General features: G+C 44.6%; 1 protein-coding gene across 6 annotated transcripts in view; it reads right to left on the minus strand.

Annotated features, from left to right (window-relative positions):
• The window catches only part of LOC8041899 (sodium-independent sulfate anion transporter), a 77,819-nt gene that overhangs the window by 33,513 nt on the left and 24,216 nt on the right, over positions 1-20,090 (minus strand). For 2 of the 6 annotated variants that reach the window (XM_040501910.1, XM_042286081.1), the window contains exon 1: positions 3,529-3,845. The exons of 2 other annotated variants lie outside the window; for them this stretch is intronic. In XM_040501910.1, coding sequence (XP_040357844.1) covers positions 3,529-3,589 — 61 coding nt within the window. In that variant the 5' untranslated portion in view covers positions 3,590-3,845. Of the gene's footprint in view, positions 1-145; positions 384-3,528; positions 3,846-20,090 lie in introns of those variants that run through there. 2 more of the 6 variants (XM_040501912.1, XM_042286082.1) reach the window with 2 other exon arrangements.

Raw genomic sequence — 20,090 nt, forward strand, 5'->3', positions numbered from 1 at the left:
GCTCAGTCAGTACCAGAGAATCCAACCGACAACGGCCTCCCGGCAAACTCTGAGCTTCCAATAGCGCGCCATGAAAAGGAGAACGAGCACAACTGGTGACTGACGGAAGAGGAAAGAGCACAAAACTGTTGACCAACAGGAGTACCTGGACATTCGATATCCGTCCGCACTTTCGTGTAGCCGTTATCGGCGGGCATGTTGACACGGACGGACGCTTGGGTGTCCAAACGACGACGCCAGGCAAACGACTGAGAACACTGCTCAAACGAAAGAGGTCGAACGGGCAAACGCTGATGACGTCCGCCCTATTTGTCTCGCCGCACCAGCACCCGCCTTATCAAACAATGAGCGAACAAGAACTAGGGACGCAGCTTTTTCCTTCTGCGGCTATCGCCTGGACCATCGGTAGATCTGATGCAGCTCACGATAAGACGTGCGACTCTCGTGACGAAAGTAGGATAGCATTTATCCGTGGCATAGATTAGCTTATGGGGGGGGTTGGCCATGAAGCTGGGTCACCACCCCTTTAGATTAGTATGCCGCACTGTGTAACTTTCAACGTCAACTAAAGAGTGGCGGAGTTTGATTCTGAAAACCCCTCTCTGCGTACACCACTGGCATCCACAGAGGTACTGCCAAGATTAAACAGCCTGATCAGTTCGTTCTGCCCGTTAGCTGAAGCAATTATACGGCATCACGACAGCCTATGCTTGGCGCCAACTATTTTGAGCTGTGTTGGCAAGGGTAGGGTAGCTTCGGCAATATTCCAACCCTGTTAAAGCCACATGTGCAAACGCATGGGTTTATTTGATGTCTCCTTCGTACGAAAGTGCACGCAAACGAGACGCACGACGAATCCACACTTGTTCTCACAGCAGTTCTAGGCTGAAGAAGCCACGCACGCCTTGACAAATGAAGCACAAAATATTTGACGCCGACTATAAAACACTATAAGAAAAGAGGCAGAAAAGAAGGAACTGACAATATCTGCAACCCTTTAAAAAAGGAACCATTAGTTTCCCCGATAGTTGCTTCAGTAAGCTCTGTTGCAGACTAAGGTTCATCAAACCCTTGTATAGAAACTCAGTTTAGGAAAGGTTACAAATCCAACTATCTACAAATTATTTTTAAAAAATAAAGTCTTGCAAAATCGACTCCAGCAGGTCTCAAAACCTTTCCCATTCTGTGTTTGTCAATGAGAGAGAGGAGCCCCTTTTGGCGCAAACTTCAAAACCGAGGTGAAACACACTCGTCTGAAGTACCGGCTTGGACAGTAACACTTGGGAGTTTTATCTCCATTCTGTCTCAGTAGAACGGAGTGAAGCTCCAGTAAGGATAGCCCACAGACCGCAAGAGTCAAGCTGGACAGATCTCAAAGGAAAGCCCTCGAATAAGGCTGGTTTGGATATGCGAGGCTTATCAGTAAGCTCTCACCCAAACGAAGCTACCGTCCGAGGACCATACCGTGAATGTGTGAAGAGAATCCTTTCGTTTTCTGCACGCGTAAGAAGATATCTACTACATATCCAAATATCTGCAGCCTTATCAATTCAGCACTTTGCAATAGACTAATCTGCAGAGGAGAATATCTTGCCTGCAAAGAGTACATTCCTGTGCATTCTTTGCCTTCTACAAACATCGGTATATTGCCTTCATCCACTATCTAATCTATATGAGGGGCAATAGTCTGCATTTGAACAAGGCTTTGGTAGATGTGGGGGCTGTTACGACATCCGCCGGAAGCCACGTTTACGACGCCTGGCCCTGGCCAAGGATTTTCACGGTCCCTCGACATCATGCAGGGCTTCAAGCTCGTTGCGCGGTCGTCAAGTGCAACATAACTCGAACACCAAACAGGTCACACTGTGCTGCAACCATGTATTGCAGAAAAAACATGCAACTTTTTGCTGGCTCCCACTACCGACATCTGCACCATTTGGATGAGGCGTCGTAGTTACTGTCCTCAGGAAATGCACTCATCTATGTCACACAGACGCTCCTGACCTGTCAATCAGAGACATTCGTACTGTTAATTATCTTTATTTTAATATAATTTGTAGCTGGAAAATTAATTAATCACTGGCATGTTATTTGTATTTATTCAACAAACTCCACCGGACTTTCACTGAATACCGGAAAGTAATGCGCTTCTAAATTTCATGAATCAGGGGTGCATTTTCAAACGGGGAAAACAACCTTTTTTTGAGCAGGTTGACGCGCTTGCACTACAGCTGTTCTTCCCTTCAGTGAACAAAGTCACAGCTAGAGCTGCACACACTGAATGAGGTCAACAGTGTTTGGCTGCGACCCTGATGATGATGATAAATACGAGCCCATGCAAATATCCAGCAAAACATTGATTCTTTACGATGCGGAGAATCTTGTAGCTCTGTCTTCAGTAAGACAGTAGCACTTCCTTTCGAGATAGCAGAAAAAGAAAATTCTAGTGCAGAATAAATGAACGAAACTTGGAAATGATAAGCATAGAAGATCAAAGCGCGGCCAAGTTACAAATCATTCAAAATCAGCTAAGCATTTATGCCAAGAAAGAAATAAGCTAAAGCAAATAAACATTGTGTGCTATCAGAAAGACACCCCCACTGGAAAGGACTTTTGCCAAGATAAAACCAAAGAATAAGAAAAAGGCGTTGAACAAGGCAACACTATCAAATGACAAGAGGAAAGAATCACAAAAAAAAAAAAGAAAAAAAAAAAAAAAAAAAAAACATTGTGGCATTCGTTATGGTTGGGGTTCCGTGCTTTCGGATAAATCCGAAAAACTCAGAAAAACACTCGCCGGTGACTTTTTTGTCAATCCGAATTTATCCCAAAAACTCAAAATTTTGAGGTCACGATGGCAAAATGAAAGGCAACAAAAAGCGAAAATGACAGTGTTTTACGAGTTTTAGGAGAAGCCAATTTAGTTTCCAGTGAAATCTCGGGCTATTGACAAAGGGAGGTTTACCACTTATCTCGTCGAGGTCCCTTTTGAACTACGGGTCATCGTACTTCAGGGTCACAACAAAAGCCCACATTCAGGTTTAGAGCATACTACTTCAGCTTCTTAGAGGGAGGAGGGGTGATGTTTTTATTACAGCGAAAGCTCTGAACCTGTAGGTTGCATAGGAGGGGGCAGGGCAGCTGGAATATCTATGCTTCCCGCCAACTTCGTCAGGTGTTGAGTTAGTTCAAAGTATTGACGTTAATTGAAGTAACACTTATTTGCAAGACTTGCCAAACACAGCTAAACAGTTACAATTTCTAAAAATTTCAAACAATTGAGAATTAAAAAAAAAAAAAGAACTCCGATAAACACTCAATTTTCGGCAAAAAAAAAAAAAAATTTCCGGAAACACATTATGCCCGCCAGTAAAAAAAGAGAGAAAGAAAGAAAAAAAAAAAAACATTGTGTGGAGTTATAAGAAGGTTACGCTTGCATAGGCCCATTGTAAAGCCAGCTAGATTTACGTTCATAACAAGAGAAAACGCTCAAATCACGCATTAAACGTGGAGTCGACGGTAACATACGTTGTAGCAGTCGAGATGTGCTTGGTGCATCGTCGCTTTCGATAGGCACGACGACGATCATTGTCGAGATAACGCAACTGAACCGCGCGCGCTGACCTACGATCGCCCAAAGATGACATCGGGACAGGCGGCCGGGGGGCGTTGCTACACGCCATCGGACATGTTTCTCGCGGACACGGGGTTGTGATAGGCGAAATTAAACTACGTCGAAAGCGTTGGGAGAGATTACCAGACGGAAAACTCGTGATTTAGGATATGAATAAAGTCGAGGGAGTCACCAAAACCACTCCTCCACGGGAAGAGAGGAAAGAAAAAACAGCTGTTTTGTGTTAGGGTTGCCAGCATGGATTTTCTTTGCCGCCGAGCGAAGCGCCCTGCGTCACATCGGTTGGGTGCATTGGGTGCATTAGAGATCACATGGGTGTGTTCACTGGGATATGTGCTGGTCACGGCCTCGCGTCTCACCGGGGTGCTGGTCCTGGTGGTGCCGGTCACAGAGTCATGTTATTTGTGCTTTCAGGTCTTTAGACCGCAGAACTATGTCTTTTTTTGTTTTTCATGATTGTGCGTTGATACCCCAAAACAGCTGCTTGCGTTTTGTTGGCGGGCCTTTCAAATGTATCTTCAGTCCCAATTTACACAGTGCACAGTGCAGCCCAGGCCCGATTAAGGTACGGGCTAAGGGGGCTGCAGCCCTGGGCCCGAGGCTGTCAGGGGGCCCCTTGCTGGCCCCTGAAAGTTTAAAAATGTTAGCCGTTTTTTTATTTTTTTATTATTATTTTTTTTTACTTAAAGGGATACTACAACGAAATTTCGGCGCTCATTTTTTGGTCTATATGTGTTCAAAAGAGCAGTATCACATGGACCATACCAATATATTGTTAAAAAAGTCTCGAAAAGGAATTTTAAAACAAATTAAACGATTAGCAAAGAGCACCTGGTGGATGTCGCTAACGCCTCGTTTGTAATGCTCGTCTAGGAACCTTGACAACTAGTGACGAAGGTTGTCTCGTCTCCGGCCACGACGAAAGAAGGGGGGAAGGAGGAACTCCCCTCTTCCCGAGAATCCCTTTTGTGTGTCGCAGAAGTCGCTATTGTTCCCTTAGAAGATTACAGAAGATTAACCCGTCACTCAAAATTTGTACAAAAGCAGCCGCTTCGGTGGCTTGAACGACTAGGCCATCCTCTCGACGTCAGCCTCGCCGTAGCTTTGCTCGTCTTGAGACGACCTACGTCACGATTGCGTTGGACGTCACGTGCTCTAAGCTGGGCCTTCTCCGAGCGCTTGCCAGAGTGGGCCATTTATAACGAAAAATACAGCCACCAGGATCAAAGTACAAACTTGCGATTGTCATTTATGGATATTGTGGATCATATTCAACCTATTCTTGAAGACGACGGGAATATTTCAAACTTCGTTGAAGTATCCCTTTAAGAAAGTTAGGCAGAAAGCAGAAGAAACACTCCGAAGGACCTCTGGAGCAATGGCCTTCTTGTTCTCTTTTCCTCAACAAGGAAACAAGAATGCCATAAAGTTTCCGTCTCTAGATCATCTGGCGTTTGTGAGCTCATTGTGCAAGAGCGTGCCAGAACAACAAAATTTAACACGGCCTCCCATGCCCCTTGTTAGATTTTTTTTTTTTTTTTTTTTTTTTTTTAATTGGAGCTTGATGAAAGGTCGGTTATGGGGCTTTCTTTTGTACTGGGGCCCCCTTTGGCGTGTTTTACGGACAATTGTGGGCAGGATGTTAAGCAAGCGTTAACCAAGCAACGCAGATGGTTCACACATGTTTTAAACCTTTTCGCGAAACTCCATATGGAGTTTATTCCAGAACGATAAGTTTGGAACAAGCGAAAAGATGCCCGTAAATCTTCCGGACATTGTCTCTATAGGTACTGACTGCAAGGAAGTGCTCTAGAATCTGGTCTGCCAGTGCAATGGAACAATTTTCCTTCCAGCGACTGATACGAATACTGCAATGGTTTCACCAACCTCTGAGATAGCCTCTTATTTTAAAACGGTGAGTCACAGAACAAAATGGCCGCAGAGGCCTAAATTACTGCATTTAAAAAGAACAAGACCAGTACTAAATCTGATGCGAAAGATTTTCCCCATTCAAAAAGACAGCGTGTAAATACAAAAAGAAAACATCTTCTCGATTCTCATGATAAATTCTCTAAATGCAAATGTGCCCGAACCACAGCGGTCGATATCTTAATCGCACGCAGTTTCTCCTATGCTTTAAATGTAGAAGTCTGTGTTTGTTTGCGAAACGAGGGTTCAGTTACCAGAAGAGCGTTGACGAAGTAGTTTGATCCCGATCGACTGCTTCAACCAACGAAATTTCTTTCTGGCCCATGTTACTTCCTTCACTGTTTACACCAGTAATTAATGAACAGAGGGCTAGCTAGAAGTCAAAACACTTCCAATCATTTCGAACAATTAATATAATAAGGGCTCTAGAGTTTCGTGCCAGTTGTTGATTTGCGAGGCATGCCATTTAGGGGAAGCTAAACTAGAATGGGAATTTTGCAGGTACCTTTTCGGTTGCTGCATAACTCAATTCATGTGTCACTCGACATTTTAGCAAGAGGGTCACCTGTGCTACAAGTCGACATCGTGACGAATTTGTATAGACTGGCCCGGGCATGTACTCTATGAATCTAGCTGTAATTCTAGTCAAACAAATTAATGAACAAAGTCAACATTTTAAACGGAAGCGATTTAGGGTTTTTTTTTTTTTTTTTTTTTTTTTTGTGGTTAAGTGGCTGGATCTGACCGACAAATCCTAATATTTTCCGCCATGTTTATTTGATTTCATTTTTGTACCTCAAAATTACTATATTGTAAATTGCTAGAGCGGTTGATTATTTGCGAAGTAGCTTCTAAACAATCACATCCGCCTCAATGCCAGCAAGGAAAACTTGAATTCCATCGAATCTACGGATCTAAACAAGGCTCGACAATAATCATACGATGAAACCATCTAGATTTAACAAGTTCAAAAATATACATATTCCCGTCGTCATCGTTACCTCCACCACCACCATCATCATAGGTGAGGCCTCATAACAGCCTCAGCCCAGGGCCCCCAAATGCCTTAATCCGGCACTGGTGCAGCCCAACTGTAGTGGTGTACAAGCAAAGAGGTTAGCAGTACTAGGAGGGGGCACACTGGTAATATTGGAGAAGCCTAGTCATAAAAGGTTTACACGTGCCCAGCGCGACCGCAGATCTGTCTGGCGATTGGTGCGTGTGACATGTCACGTGCGAGATGGATGGTTGATTGTAGGAGGATTCCTTGCAGGCTTGCGCGCGCTCCGTCCGGTAGGTTTTATCAGATCGAAGGCTAGACGGAGGCTAGATACGGTCACGTGATGTGGTCATGTTGGGCTGATAAGTGAGGAGGGTAAGGAGGAAAATGAGAAAGAGGCGAGACGTCAAGGGAGCATGGCTTGTGGAGGCTACGCGGCTGACGACATGCCCTCTCCTTACCCTTCTATTCACCATGTGTACAAGTCAAAAAACAATTGGTGATTTTGTTTCTTCCATTTTTAATATGGAGTGCGTGCCTTCGATGATACGCGACTTTGATTATTTTTGGTGGTTGTGTCGAAACCATAGAAAACAGTGCTTGCTCTCTTCTCCACGGAAAAGAGAGTAGGTAGTTGTAGTAGATCGTTTTTCTCCTCCGCTACGGTATCCGTAAAGAAAACGCCACAGCTGTACATGCGCGCCGCCAGCCCTGTCTGCATAGTTCAAGGTGTTGTGGCGGATTACGGAGAGCTATGTGGGTGCTTAGCGAGCCGTGGAAACAGCCTACTAAAACTCCCCAGTGAGCGCGACTCAAACCGGCCTGTCCTCAATCGGCGATTTTCGGGCGGAAAGAAAACAAATTTCGGACCGCAAATTATATTCTGGGTTGTTGGGCTCTCAGATTTTCGGAAATTTTTCATGGGAATGCGTTCGGCGATGCGTAGTTTATTCTTGCGGTAAAAATAACTTCTATGTTTTTCTATGTGGGGGGGGGGGGGGGGGGGGGGGGGGGGGGGGGGGCACGCTGTACGTGCGCAAAATGAGAAGGGTTGCAGATCGGCAACTAATTCGTTTTTTTTTCCTTTCCCCAAACCGCAACAAAATAAGATTTCTTTTTTTTTTTTATGTTGGGTTTTTGTTGTTTTTTTTTGTTTTTCACGTGTGCCTATATAAACAATAAAACAAAATACAAGCTGCAAATTCTTTGAACGTTAAAATCGCCACACAGTTAGCGTGCGTCACGCAGTGGTAATGCACGTCCGCTTGCCGCAGGGGCAGAGCCCTTTATACCCAGTATAAAGGGCTCTGCGCAGGGGCGTAGCCGGGGGGGCTTATGGAACTTCAGCCGCCCCCCCCCCCCCGCCTCCCTCCCTCCCCTCCCCCCCCCCCCCCCCCCCCCCCCTGAAAAAAATTCCTCTGGCTCGCCGGTACAATGATCCAGATCAAAACGGGCAGAGGTGGGGATTGAGCCCTGCAGCTTCTGCAGCTCCGAGCTGCGGAGCGTAACACTCCCAGCCAACGATCCCTTCCTATGTGGAGCTCATTACACGACCGTACTTACGGTGCGTTTATGCTCGTGTTTTTATAGGTGCAACGGATGCTGAATTTTTTTTTGTGCGGTTATTTCAGTGTGTAGTCCAGTATCGACACAACCATGCCGAATCTAACGCAGTTCATACCACAGGTGCTGCTGCTCGTCATCGCTGCACCAACAGCTTCACCGATTGCCTTTGGCGCGGACGTCACCCACGTGTTTGGTCTCGCTGGAACTACCCGGGAGGAATCCACGGCTGCGTCATCTGTGACGTGGTACAACATCGATGACTTCCGCACGGGGGCGCACCGGGGAACGCTTCCGTTTCCGTCGACTGGCTGTTGTCTACAAAAGGATCTACCACCCTTGCAAGCATCGGGGCACGACACAACCATGCCGAATCTAACGCAGTTCATACCACAGGTGCTGCTGCTCGTCATCGCTGCACCAACAGCTTCACCGATTGCCTTTGGCGCGGACGTCACCCACGTGTTTGGTCTCGCTGGAACTACCCGGGAGGAATCCACGGCTGCGTCATCTGTGACGTGGTACAACATCGATGACTTCCGCACGGGGGCGCACCGGGGAACGCTTCCGTTTCCGTCGACTGGCTGTTGTCTACAAAAGGATCTACATCCTTGCAAGCATCGGGGCACGACACAACCATGCCGAATCTAACGCAGTTCATACCACAGGTTTGTTACTTGAAATACGCGAAATGTTATCGTTCCAATAACATACTGCTCTTAGAGGTGTCGTGCCCCATCGACCTAAAGCGTCTACTAACCCTTTGTTGCAGCGCTGTAACCTTTGTGTTCAATTGTTTACTTTCGTTACCCCATGATGGCTGCCTTCTTTTCCTTGACGCGTTATTGCTGCTTTGCGGAGACGTCGAGCTCAACCCTGGCCCTACTGCTATGGAAAAATTGAGCAAACTAATTGAAAACCTGGCGTCGACCAATGACAAGTATCAAAACGAAACACGCGAAAGACTGAGCGGCATCAGTTCAGGGATCGACGAACTAAAGCAGAAGGTAGCTACTCTCGAGAAGCAAATGCAGGAAATAAACGGAATTAAGGAAAGGCTTGCCGTGGTCGAATCTTCCTTGCACGAAGTTCAAAGTGAAGTCTGTCACTCGCATGATAAAATAGACGCCCTTGACGCTGGTATCGACGACCTCAACAACAGAATGAGGCGGAACAACTTGTTATTTAGGGGCATCCCAGAGAAACAAAAGGAGACGTGGGAAGAAACGGCTTGCCTCATAAAAGAATTCGTTAATAACCATCTGGGTATAGAGACTGGGGAGATAGAACGTGCACATCGCGTCGGCCAAAAGCGCGGGGTAACTGCTCGACCGATTGTAGTGCGCTTCTTAGACTACAGGAATAGACAAAACGTGCTGAATAACGCCAGTAAACTGAAGCATTTAACTTCATTGAAGGTGTCTATCTCGGAGGACTTTACTGCTAGGGTTTGCTTCCACCGGAGCAAATTGTGGCACTTTAGTAAGCAGTTCAGAGAAAAAAACATTAAAGTGAAACTCGTGTACGACAAACTTTATGCTGATGGCAAGCAATATTCATACTGTTCCGACAGTGACGAGATTATTTTGCTTAACAACTTCCAAACCACAAATTTGGCGACTACTTGACAACCTGATAAAACATCTAGACATGAGTGTGTTGATCTCGGAGTGCTCGTGGCGAATTTTCGTAGTTTTTTTACCTAAACAAGATATTTTTTTGTCAACTGTGAATGACACGGACGCAAAAATTGTTATCGGGACAGAAACGTGGCTATATCCGGAGATAAACGATGGCGAATTATTTTTTAATCAATCATTTCATCTATTTCGAAAAGACCGCACACATTCCCGTGGTGGCGGCATTCTTATCGCTATCAGCAAAATGATGGATGCTTCCCTTATATCTTTAGATAGTGAACTAGAAATTTTGTGGGTACGCTTGAGTCACCCTTCGTTGCCCATCATTGTTGGCGCCTGCTATCGCCCTCCAGGCCGAGATAGTACTTTTGTTACGAAGCTGCACGCTTGCATGGAGCAAATGTTTTCTTTATTTCCCAGTAGTACTGTTATTTTTGGCGGCGATTTTAATTACCCCGGGGTCAACTGGAAAGAGGAAGAAATAAACTCTTGGGTGGCCCATTCAGAAGTGTCCAGTTTTGTTGACTTGATGAATAGCTACGGTTTAACTCAAACTGTATTGGAACCCACAAGAAATAATTCTGTTTTGGATCTTGTTTTTACCTCGAGTGCAGAAAATGTAAAATCGGTTCGTATTCTTGAGAAAATCAGCGACCATAACACAGTCCTAGTAGAAATGTCTCTGCCAGTAATAGGTAAAAAAATAACCCCTAAAACCATAAACGTCTACAGTAGAGTTAATGAAAACGCTCTAAACGAGTCCTTTGAGCTGTTTGCTTCGGAATACGAGCTGCATTTTAGCGAAAGAACAGTCGAGCGCAACTGGGAAATGCTCAAAAATGAATTTAGGCGTATAAAGTCTGATTTTGTACCTCAGATGGTTTTAAGGACGAGTGCTGATCAACCATGGTTTACAAATATCCTTAGGAAAATAAATAACAAAAAGAAACGTCTTTATGTCAAAGCAAAAATTACAAACCTTGCGTCTGACTTCACTAAGTATAATGACTGCTGTAAAGAGTTTAAAAGTAACATCAAGAAGGCAAAGGATAAATATTACAAGCAAGACCTACTTAACTTATTAATAAACAATCCCCAAAAATTTTGGAAAAGTATATGTCCGAGAAAAGATGATTCGCTTCCTAAATTGTGCAACGAACACAACGAAGTGCTAACGAACCTTGAATCAGCTACCGTCTTTAATAACTACTTTGCATCCGTATTTACCTTAGAACAATTACCTGTACCCAGTGATCAAATAAGTAAACCAATTAACGTCTACTGTGAACCTATCACTTTTAACCCCTATGGCATTTTGAGTGTGATAGAAAGGCTCTCCCGAAGTTCAGGTCCTGGTGATGACGAAATCTGTCCTAAACTTCTCAAATTAACAAAGAACATATCCTGTCGCCTTTTGTGTCGCTTGTTCCAACAATCGCTCGACTTAACTTCCCTTCCCGCAGACTGGAGATTCGGGAGAGTTTTACCCATTTTTAAGACCGGCAATAAAAACGACTCATCAAATTATAGACCCATATCACTAACTAGTGTGCCTTGCAAGATTATGGAACATGTCATCTACTCCCACATTATGAACTATATGTCAGAACATCAATTAATATGTAATAGTCAGCATGGCTTCAGGAAGGGATATTCATGCGAAACCCAACTTTTTGAGTTCGTTACTGATCTACATAACAACTTCCACTCGTCTCACCCTACTGACGCCATCTTCATTGATTTCTCAAAAGCATTCGACACGGTTCCTCACCAACGTCTCCTATATAAACTTTCAAAACTAAACATTCACCCTTCTATTATCCACTGGATCGCTCAATTCTTAAGTAACCGTAACCAGGCTGTCCACCTGGGGCAGGACAAATCACCTAGCCTTCCCGTAATATCAGGTGTTCCGCAGGGCAGCGTTTTGGGTCCGCTTTTATTTCTTATCTATATTAATGACCTTCCTCTCCATATAACATCTTCCATAAGGCTTTTCGCAGATGATTGTGTTATTTATCGTCGTATTACTAAACCTGAAGAGTCTTTAATATTGCAGCAGGATTTAAATATGTTTTCACTATGGTGTAACACATGGCAGATGAAAGTTAATGTCACCAAGAGTAAACTATTAACATTCACTGGCCAACGAACGCCTGCGATACGAAATTATACATTACAAACTCTGCCTCTCGAAAAAGTGTCCAGCTACAAATATTTAGGTGCAACATTTTCAGACGACCTAACCTGGAATACCCACATTAACACTGTAGTTTCTAGTGCTTGTAAATCTCTAGGATATATCAAACGTAACCTTCACAGTACCCCGCATTGTGTTAAACTAACAGCCTATAAATCCTTTGTGAGGGCTAAATTGGACTATGCCAACTTTATTTGGTGGCCGCATCAAGCTTACCTTATTAACAAACTTGAATCAGTTCAGAATAAAGCATCTCGCTTCATATCTCATGACTACTCACGGACATCAAGCGTAACCGCACTTAAAGCAAATCTAGACCTTTGCCCACTGGCCGAAAGAACTAAACTTGCTCGTCTTGTCATGTTCCACAAAATCTACTATTCCTCTTCGTCATTCCGAAACCATTACTGCCAACCTCCATCTCACATCTCCTTACGTCGTGACCACAGCCAGAAAATAAACCCTCTATTTGCGAGAACTAATAAATTTCAAAATTCCCCGCTCTCTCTAGCCATCAATAACTGGAATTCTCTTCCTGAGGCTATTGCTCTCGAAAATAATCCAGCTAAATTCCGCGATCTTTGCAAGGCACACCTCAAAAGTGTTTTTCGTTAGTCTAAATGTTTATGTCGGTAGCTAGTCATTAGTTTTCTTTTTTTTTTTTTTACCATGATATGCATCTTGATGCGATTTAACCCTAGCCATTTTTCGGCAAATATTACTATTTGTATTTGTTTGTGAATCTACTTTTGCTTTTGTTTGTTTTTATGTGAGTTTGTATTCTTATCCCCCCTCATGTAATGCACTTCGGTAGAAGTGCCTTTGAGGTATAATAAAATGAAATGAAATGAAATCGATGTATGCTCCCCTCGCCATTTAGTTATTCTCAAATACCCCCCCCCTCCCCCCCCCCCCCCAAAAAAAAAAAAAGAAAAATGATAACGATGATGGAATAAGAGACTGACAATAATGGCCTCCCAATAAAACAAAAACTGTTTTCATACCACAAGAATAAACTACGCATTGGCTAACGCTCAGTTTCCGCTAAAATGTAGCTCTAGGCGGTTCGAAACAGATGCCACCAGTTTCTAGAGCTTGCAGTCATCCGATTCAATTTTGTGATATTGTCAACGAGAAAATATCGGCCGACAAAGGCCACGAGCTCATGAAGCAAAATGATGTCAGCTATCGGGAACGGGCCTTATTTCCTGCTTTAGATCTTAAAAAAATCGCCATAACTTTTGAACTAGATAAAGGCTACATGTTCCGAAACTTTGACAGCTGGTCAAGTCGCTAGCACTACATTTGGTCAGAGCCGTGTATTGGGAGAGTTTGGCCATTCGTTGTTTTGAATGGGCGAGCATCTCGTGGCCAAGCACGTGCCGCGAAACAGCCCCTAGCGGTGGTCGTGAGCTCTAAAAATGCGACTCGACTAATTTAAGCCGTTTAAGCGTCGCTAGAGTAAAACAGTGTAATGGCTCGTTCACAGACTTGTAACCAAGTACGACCGAGAGAGACAAGACCGGTTTTTAGGCCTCTTGCGACGTCTTAGGACCGGATGCAATGCTGTAGGCCCGGCTGGTCCTAAGACGTCGTAAGAGGCATAAAAACCGGTCTTGTAACTCTCCGTCCTACTCGGTTGCAAGGGTGTGAACTGCGCTTAACTCTTGGTGACTGGAAACTTGAAGCATATGAGGTTTTCGTCACGTCCATATTAAACGGATGAATAAACGAAACCAGAGCAAACTGCGTAGTTGCGCTATCATTGCTGCTGATTTGCTATTGACGCCGAGATTCAACGCTTCTACTTCACGCTGTCGTTTCCAATATTGTGACGTCGCTGTCTGTTGATTGGTCGACGCTGTGTCGCACTTTTAGTTTAGACCACGGCCGGTCTCGACGCGCGCGCTCGCGCGTCGAGACCGGCCGTGTTTAGACTAACCGCGCGGAGGGGGGGGGGAATATTCGGCGCTGGCGGCTGCCTTTGCTCCGCCCATTGGCCAAGCTCTCCCAATATATATACGGCTCTGCATTTGGGCGGAGACAGAATGTTCGGCGATGCGTCGTTTGTTCCAGAAATAAACAAACATTTGTTTTCTTTTTTTAGAGGGGCAGGATGCATATTTGCAATGTCTATAGTCAAAATGCAATCGCCATTCTAAAGAGTTGTGTAAAGCAGTGTTTCTCAAACTGGTGAACACGGCTTCTCTGCGGTGGCGCCGGTCAAAACAAAGAATATCGAGACGGAACTAAAACTTGCGGTGTCCAAACTCCGCCCTCGTTTTGAGAATTTTGTCTCTAACAAACAAGCTGGCTTTAATCCTTAAAAAATCATTCCTACTGGCATGCAATATTTTTTTATGGTTTCTAAAAGCCGAGTTAAGGAAAAAAGGGAGGGTGGGGTCGCGACACCATTTTTTTTAACATTTTGGTGGGTCATAGGTTAGCAGGGTTTGGGAAGTAATGCACTAAATTAACTATTGTCAAATAAGGGGCTCCGTGCGAGTGTGATACAAGTTCAAAAGTACAGCTCCCATTTACATCGTGCTCGTCAAAATTTATACTTCTATTCAGCTTGACAAGAATGAATTTATGGGACAATGGATGAACAAAAAGTAGCAATTACAATCTGCAACAATACATTATATATTATATATATATATATATATATATATATATAATGGCACAAGTCAACTTTAAGTTCTACCATGGTTGCACGTAATCCTTAAAGGAGCGGTGCAACGATATTCAATTGGAATGTTTTTCCCTTTACACGAGCTTACTGGCACTGGTGGGACTCAAGGATACTCGCACGCAACGCCACTGACCAAGAAACTCCTTTGTTGCGCTGTAATTTCGAGGACAAAACCGAGTGTTTTCATTCAATCTCTCCTTCGCAAAACCTGATGACGTAGCTGGGCGGTAGCAGTACCGCCCAGTGACGACATTTGAATGCGGCTCATAGATTGGACCCGAGCATGGCGTGGACACTCGATTTGGGCTCGTGATAATTGATAGCTCGAAGAGCATTCGGGTAATGTCCTGTGTCCAATCGCTGCAATGACGACAACAGCCGAACCATAACAATGTCTGGAGCTCAGCGCGTGTCCTGTGCCTTGCCAACCCCACCGCATGGCTATGATCAACATTGGCGGCATATAATCGGCTCCAGATCACGTGGCCGCCTGTTCTGGCTGCGAGTTGAGGGGGTGAACTCTGCTCGTTTCTCCTTATTTTTTTTCTGCGACTTCGATTGCGTGTGGTGAAAAACAAACGGGTCTTTTTACAGGTCATTAACGTCAGGGATCCGTTCTAAGCGGTATTTGCTCAAAATGCAAGAATCGTTGCATCGCCCCTTTAAACTTCAGTCTCAACAAAGGTGGCGTCGATGAAGTGGCGTCTTTGTAAAGAAGTTTACTAAAATAATGTTTTTTCGGTAATCGGCAACCTAAGCGCTTCACACGAACAACCGCGATGAGCACCGCGCCGCACGGTATAGAAACCGAACTAAATAAAACGTGACAATATTCTAGACAAGCACGGCCCGCACCCACGGCTGCTGCTCTTTCCGCGCAAGCGAACATGGGCGAAAGGAAGGATCCCCTCTATACGTACCCATCGTGTAGGTTCTAGTGACCGACTTGAGCTTCATGGAAACACGACCAAGCTCGACAGCGAAACCGATCAAAAACTGCAATTTCGTAGAAGTCCCTCCGGCCCGTCGTTCGTCAGCTCGACGTTACCCCCGTTGCAGGCGGCGGCGAAACGGCCATGGCGTCTAACAACATGTACCATCCGACTCGAAAGGGGCAAAAACAATGTACCCCGCCGTCGCATCGGGCTGGGGTAAGCAGCTGTCGCTCAGATGGCTCGATAGAGAATGCGACTAGTCGGATCGCACAGCTGTTTTAGCGAAGCAGAAGCACTGGGCCGATAAGCGGAGCAATATAAATCCGGCCTGAATTCATGAATCAGTAACATGGGATGACTCAAAAAGCAGTTTCACTTTTGACAAACAAATGGTGGTCATGCAAGTGTAATTCCATCGAGTACCGACATCTTCGCACGTCGATGGCAGATGAGAATTGGCTCTTGGATCACCTCATAATTATCGCTCGATTTGTTTATCATAAAGCTTCGGAGTCACACGTCTACCAAGAGATTGTTTAGATCAGAGTCTTTAATGAACGCTTATGCAGCCGTTGTACCTCATTTGCGAGTCGTGTTGTACCGACGTCTAGAACGAACAGGAGGCCTCAGACATCCTCTTCAAACTTCTTCCTTCGTCACCCTCAAGAATGCCGCCATTAGTGTGGCACACAGACGCAACACAATGAGATGATGATAACGATCCAAGATGCCGGACTGAATTTCGAAAGTATCAACCTGGTCCGCATCCAGAGATGTTTTATATCCGCACCCAGACCAGATTTTTTTTTAGGGGCGAAGCTCCTAAGGGTCTAGCCTTGTCCGTCCGGCGTCCGTACTCACATCGATTGCCATCCCATCTGTTTTCTTAAAAAAAGAAAAAAAAATGTTTGCGCAGTTGACAGGATTCGAACCTTTGCGGAGAGACCCCAATGGATTTCTAGTCCATCGCCTTAACCACTCGGCCACCACTGCGGGAGGGGTAGGGGGCTCTGAGATGGGGGAGTAACTCAAGAGCTGGGGATGTCATGGATGAAACATTGCATGTAGCCGCTCAGCGTCTATACAGGAGAGGGCGCTGCGGTCAAGTGCGTATATAATCGCGTTAAACTTTGCATGCATTGGCTCAACGTTCATAGACGAGAGGGCGCTGCGGTAAAAGGCTCAACTGCGTATATAACCACGATCCATACCCCACATTCTCTTTCTGACATGGACCGTTGACTTTACGGTGGAGATGCGTTCTCACGGCTTCTAGCGGATCCAAGCTGATCCGCTAGAAGAACCACTGGCTCTGCATTTCACCGACTATAAAGCAGCAATAATGAAGTCGAAACGCAACCCGGAACTCAGCCTTACCTATGAGCAATAAAAAGAAATCAGCACCATCAGCACTACCTATGAACAATAAAATCAGTATCATCAGCACCACCAGAGCTTCGCCCCAATCAACATCATTCACCACGTAAAGATGCATTCATTTTTTTTTTTTTTTTAATGCAGAAGTTTTTATTGTAATACGTCATTCACAGCTGCTGCATTTTTCGGGGGCTTGGAACGAGTCGAGCTATTTCTATAGACGCTTTACACACGCGCCAAATTACAGCCGCCAACAACGACCTTCTCCTGTCTTGCCGAGATACCAAGCCACTGAAGAGGGCTTTGGCGAGCCTCTACTAAGGCAAACGCTGGGAGAAGGGCACAGTCGAATCTAAAATGGCAATAACCTGCCCTGCTGTGGTAGGGATGGAGACAAGTGATAAAAATCAGAGGAAACAAAAACTGAAGGTCGGCTATGGCGGCGCCCATGCAGAGCTGCTGTAAAGCATCTATACTCCGTTTCACCTTATGCTGTTCCGCAGCGAAGGCTAGAAGCGTGAGCTCATAGCATCTTGTGCCGACGAGATGTGCCCTGAGCAAGGAGCTCGCGCTTGTAGCCTTTCCTGCGGTACATCATACGATGAAACAGCGTATAAACAGCTTTTTTCTTTCCTTGTCTCCCCCAACATTATTTGTCGAAAAATAAAGGAATTTATTAATATTATTATTATTATTATTATTATTATTATTATTATTATTATTATTATTATTATTATTACGCCAATAGCCTTTGTGGAGAAGTTTCGCAGCCGTTCCTTTGCATAAAAATTTTTTTCGCTAAATTAAGCGAAAAAAAAATCTGTTAAATGTGGCGGGGAATTCCATCGCTAAAGTTGGCGGGAATTTAGTGCTGCGGGACTTTGTAGTGCCACGTGGTGTTATGGCGTCACGTGACATCACACTGTCCCCATAAACGCCGTTCGCTCAATTTAGCGGTGGCGTAATTCGGCGAACAACTAAATAAAATTGCTACTTTTGGTCACTTTCAACTTTTGTTTTGGGCCATTGGGCGGTCAATTTCATTAACCGCCCAATTGCAACACTGGACGTAAGTCCGATCAGCGGTTTATGTAGAGAGTGTGGTCATTGATTGGTAAGAATAGGGCGAAAATAAAGGCACGTCATTGGCCGAAATTGTTTCAATGAACAGCTCTTGTGACACCCTACTAGCCACAAATATTCCCCTTGCGGAAGGAATGAGCTTAAAAATTACACTCCAACCAAAATTTCTAGGTAAGGATGTATTCAGGTTTAATCTCGGCTCTTTTATAGAGTTAAAATTTGCGACTCTTCGTAACTGAAAGGGTAATTTGCACGTGACGTTGTCGTCACGGCGACGTTCAGAAAGCACACGATCTTTCTTTTGATCGCGGCCGCGTCCACGGCAGAGTGGACCGTTAAAACTGCGTATTCGGCTCGTGGGAGTTTTGACCCAAACTCCGAACGCGCACCCCACATTCGCAGTTTCGCCTCACGTTTCAGGAGATCTTTCTCCTCAATCTCACCTCTCCAGGCTCAGTAAATGCACTTAGCACCTTGAAACTCACCTTTTTCCACCAATCCTTTACAGTTATACATCCATGTAATTTTAACCTCATAAAAAAATAAAAAAATAAAATAAAATCTGCACTGCGCTACGCGAATTTTTTTAAAGTGATCCCAGCTCATTTTTACTTCGCAAGTTCATCACGGGGGGATTATGCAGCGCTGGCGGCGCCGCCGCTTTCACCGCTCCACACCCGGCTCCCGCCGGCTCCTCCCATTGACCAATCGTTCTTCACGAGCTGAAAGATCCCTTGGGGCGACAAAGAACCTTTCAAGACCTTTTTTTTTTTTCTTTTTCTTAGATTGTAGGTAAAGGCTAGGTAGCGTGGTTACCACTCATTATGATAACGGTACATCCATTATCATAATGTATGATGGGTGATAACGGTACAGCAATTATCATCCATCCATTCATCTAAAAGAAAACAGAAAAAAAAAATGCACGGCAGCGCAGCTCTGTGAGGCAGGGTACCGCATATCGGATGTAGTCGCAGTTCATTTGCAAGTAGGACACGGCAGGGAACCTAGAATATTTGTTTCTAGGTATTAGGCTCGAACACCGCGGTTTGTTTACGTGTTTCAAGATGAACATTACGTAACTTTACGCATTATGTATGGTTATCAATCGTAATGCAGTGTGAATCTTAAGGCCCGTTCACACTCTTGCAACCGAGTACGACCGAGTACGACCGAGAGAGACCAAACCGGTTTTTAAGCCTCTTGCGATCTCTTAGGACCAGCTCCGCTCAGTGCATCCGGTCCCAAGAAGTCTTTCTCGGTCGTACTCGGTTGCAAGAGTGTGAACGCGCCTTTATGACACGTTCGCTTTTTGAAATGAGCGCATGAATCGGTTTTTAAGCGTACCGTGCTACAATTTACTACTGAGGAGACTCAAGTGGTGCATTTAATATTTGAAAATAAAATTAAAAAGTACAAGTTCCCCTGAGCAGAAAGAAAAAAAACAACGTTTTTTTCTTCCTAAAAACAAACGCCTAGCTAAGCTTTTTTCCCCCCTTGCGGCAGATTATTAATTATTATTGAGGACTGTTGCGTTAGTTATGACTGAAAAACGATTGAAGATAAAAGGCAATACAGTTCACTTACTTTTTGTCATCTCCACTGTGCCAAAATAAACGCCACAGTGACCCACCATGTCATTTGATGGTTGCGCTGAGCTAAGCCTAACCCCCCAAAATATTTTTTTTCTAACTTTTTACTGGTGCGAACTCGTCTTTCAATATGTGTCCTAAAGAAATGCACCACCTAATTACGCCTATCTGCTAAATTACATCGCAATCTGTTTAAAAAAATCTATACGGTCCCTTCGAAGGGCAAGAACACCAAGTTCAGGACATATATGGAGCTTAAAGACAGTATGCCCGGTGGGAAGCATCGTATTAGTCAGACTGCACAAAACGTTAACGTCTAACGGAATAGGTAAATCACTGAAGACAGCAATATTTAACCAAAATAGTTATCCAGCTGCGTTGAATCACGCAATCACAGTTTAGAGAATCCGTAACATATGCATGTTCCGAGCGAATTTTAGAA

Source organism: Ixodes scapularis, unplaced genomic scaffold, assembly GCF_016920785.2.
Source record: "Ixodes scapularis isolate PalLabHiFi unplaced genomic scaffold, ASM1692078v2 PGA_scaffold6__148_contigs__length_123643588, whole genome shotgun sequence".
NCBI lineage: Eukaryota > Metazoa > Arthropoda > Arachnida > Ixodida > Ixodidae > Ixodes > Ixodes scapularis.